This window comes from Aythya marila (assembly GCF_965140915.1).
Source record: "Aythya marila genome assembly, chromosome: 1".
Taxonomy (NCBI): domain Eukaryota; kingdom Metazoa; phylum Chordata; class Aves; order Anseriformes; family Anatidae; genus Aythya; species Aythya marila.
The window spans coordinates 56095700-56099182 of NC_139042.1; the positions used below are offsets into that span (position 1 = coordinate 56095700).

Sequence of the window (3483 nt, forward strand, 5' to 3'; positions counted from 1 at the left end):
ACCTGAGGGTAGGGTTAATCTACAAATGTAACTGCATTTATTTGACAACTGTAGCCCTTTGCCAAGCTCAGTTACTTGGAAGGATTTAAACTCAGATTTGAACTGATTTATCTCGGCATTCTGGGGATTAAGGGAAACCCAGCTTCATGGCTGCAATCCCAAAAATCAGTAATACTTCAGATCTGTAATCCAAGAATTACTGGCGTATTTCATTGTAATGTCTAAGCATGAATGAACGTTGAATACTCAGGTTATCCTCTAAAATACTTAGAATTTCAGTAGGAAATTAACAGCAGTGCAAATAGGTGCTTTTTATTTTTTAATATATCTTTTTAATGATCTGACGTTCAGAGCTTCAAGCACCCAACTCACAAAAACCAGCAAGTGGTAGGTGCCTGGATACCTTGCTGGAGCTGGATTTGGCCAAGCACTGTGGCAGCCTGCCCAGAGGTGGTGGAGTCTCCATCCTCAGAGACGCACAGAGCTCAGCTGGGCTCTGAACCTTGGAGGTTGGGCTGGCAACATCTCGAGGCCCTCCCAGCATCACCGTGTCTGTGATCCCTGTGGTGGTTGTAACATTATACAGTGGCCATTTATCCTGTGCATGTACTGTGCACGCAGATGTCATACTGCATAAATGCAATGCCAACCAGAACACTGAGGAAGATCTGAAATTATTTCTGTTTTTCTGCTGTAGGTGAAAGCTGTGCACTGCAAAGCTGGTGATACTGTTGGAGAAGGAGATCTGCTGGTGGAACTGGAGTGAAGGTTGCCTTCCCGCTGCTGAATTACCTAAACCTTTATTGTTTCCATCCGTAAAGTAAAACGAAGGCAATTCAACACAGAAGATGGACAGTCCTACACAGAAGATTTTATACAGTCATATTTATTGTATCAGTGGTTAAGACAGCAAACACAGATACTAAACCTTGGCAACAGATCCCAGATTTTTACTTCCAGAAATACTTGTACATAACCTTTGTAATTCTTTGATTTTTCAGGATCATATAGAATCAATAAAATGCTATTTCTGCGTTAAAACAGAAAAATCCTCTTTTTAAGAAAACACAACAAAAGCCCAAAGCTAATTAATCTTCTTCATGGTTATATCACTGGTTTGAGGCCCGAGACAAATGTACAGAATGGTTGATGAGTGACAAATTAACCACTGAATGAACTGAGCAGTTTCCCTTAAACTCTGTGTAAGCACTGAACAACTACTGCCAATGGCTTAAATTCTGGTCAGATTTATTGTACTAATTTGAAGCCTTTGTACAGCCTAGCTTTAAATTTCGGGTTAGATGCTTTGTTTTGCTAGTGCAGATTTTTCCCCATCTATTTTCATTTGCAGTTGTAAGGGAATTTTCTTCTTTTATTCAGACTCTGTACTCAACTGCCCTCCCCTTTATCTTCTTTCTATTGATTACTGGATGTGAGACCTTCCAGAAGGAGCTGGCACAGTCCTCGAATCCCCTTAGCTGCCCCAAGGTATTGCTGGAGGCACTTGCTGGCCCTCAGGCCAAGCACGCTGCCCCCTGAACTCCTCTGGGAAAGAGAGACCCAGGTGCCTGACCTTTTGTTGTGCAGTCTCCTTTTAAAGGCTCTGTGAGGAACAAGGGCTGTTCATAACACTAATCATGTGCACATATCCTACAGGAGAGCTGTGTATCTGGTATGGGAAACCAGGTAAGGCCCGGAGAGGAAGAATATTTAAGAGATATAAAGAGAAGTGAGAGGGTCTGGTGATTATATGTGTATTTTTGGCATTAATAAGCTTTGAAAAACTACTGTTAAAAGCTGTTTTAAAAGCATCCATCATAAAAGAGATGCAGGTCCTTTCTTAGGCTGTAAACCGCCTCCTACTACTTATTTTTAGGTTTTCTGTTATGAATCCTGCAAAGGCGCAAGAACCATCACTCCTGTCACACCCCTGTGCCCTGTGACTGCAGTGACTTTGGTCACATTAAACAACCATTTATTTTTCTTTCTGAGCTCGGGAGCTCAGTGCCACAGGCAGGCGCAGATACCACAAGTCTGCTGGGTTCACAGGGTTAGCGTGTGGTTATCCGAGGGCTCTTTCTTCCACCAACCCATCCAGCCCCAGGTCGGCAGCTGCAGCCCCCCAGGCGTGGTGGTGTCCCCGCAGTCCCCCAGAGCTCTTGCTGGGGCCTCTGCTGCTGCCGGGGCTGGAGCCAGGCCATGGGGCTGTGCCTGTGGCAGCCTCACCGGCCCTGCTTTGCCTCAGCGAGGAGGGGGCTTGCCGGTAGTTTCTTGCTTAGGATGCGCTGGGTTCTGCTAATTCCCAGAAAACAACCAAGCAAACAACCCTCTGGCCAGAGACAGGCCCTTTACAGGAAGATGAAAGAAAGAAAACAAAACCAAAAGCCAGTCTGTGACTCATTTTTTTCTCCAGAAATGTTCATTCTGCTTGGAACATGACTGACAGTGCATTGGTCGTGTCACTGAAAAGCTGCTGACTATAGTATGGCCAACGGGGGGGAATAATTTTGCAGAGGGCTCTGCTTTGTTGCTCAGTTTACTTCTCTTTCCAATGACTAAGGCGAGTGTTTGGGCAGTACCCGACCTCCAAGCACAGCATTGCTTTTGCAATTGGAGAAACTGAGGCAGAGCCCCTGCAGCCTTTCCTAGGAACATCCATAATGCTGTCTTGGGGCATGATTCATTCAGACAGCAGCTTGCCTAAAGAGGGGAACTAAGGAAGAAGAAGAAAAAAAAAAAAAAAAATATTCTACTTGAAAGGTATTTACTTTGCTTACTGCAGAAACAAGCTCTTGGTCTGTTTTTCTGCTTGAACTGCAGCAGCGCCTGTTCCTAATGAAGTTTTTAGGCTGATTGCTTACCCTGGATCCCTGCGCTGACCTCCTCTGGCCATCCCAGAGCTCCTGGCAATGACGCAAAGTACAAGCTTGTTTGTAACGGGCTCCTCAGTACATTTCATTGTACCTTGGCTCACTGCACAGCACACAGCCTTGTCCCTTCGGCAGCTTTGTATTTTGTACAATATCTATGCCCCAAACACCATGGTTGAAGGAAATACAAGGCACAGGAGAGAGCCACAGATTCCCCAGACTGTACAGAAACCAGCACCAGTGGTTGGGTCATGGGGACAACAGTCTTTTTGTCTTTTTTTTTTTTTTTTTGGCACTTTAAATGTTGCAATAATCACATACAGGTCCTTTGGGGATTTCTTTAATATTATAATATGAGGAGGTGAGTAATAATCTCCCCCCCCGGTAAGAATTTCAGACTGCATCTGACTGCAAGTTCTGCATTAAAGTGCTTGGTTAAAAGTCACCTGGACATTGTGCCCGCCCCAGCTGCAGGTGCACTGTGGTGGGCAGCTGAAATCAGGTTTGCTTTCTCTGGCCCCCAACTCCCAGCTCCCCCTGTCCCTTATTAAACTGAAATAGTACCTAAAGTGCTTAGTAGGATGCTAAATTAAAAATACGACTTGAAATGTAA

General features: G+C 44.8%; 1 protein-coding gene across 1 annotated transcript in view; it reads left to right on the forward strand.

The window, feature by feature from the left end:
* Window positions 1-3363, forward strand: part of PCCA (propionyl-CoA carboxylase subunit alpha) — a 284602-nt gene extending 281239 nt beyond the window's left edge. Inside the window, exon 24 of the mRNA XM_082774792.1 lies at window positions 698-3363. Within this exon, the coding sequence (XP_082630918.1) occupies window positions 698-766 (69 nt within the window). The 3' untranslated portion in view covers window positions 767-3363. The remainder of the gene's footprint in view (window positions 1-697) is intronic.
* The last annotated feature ends 120 nt before the right edge of the window (window positions 3364-3483 follow it).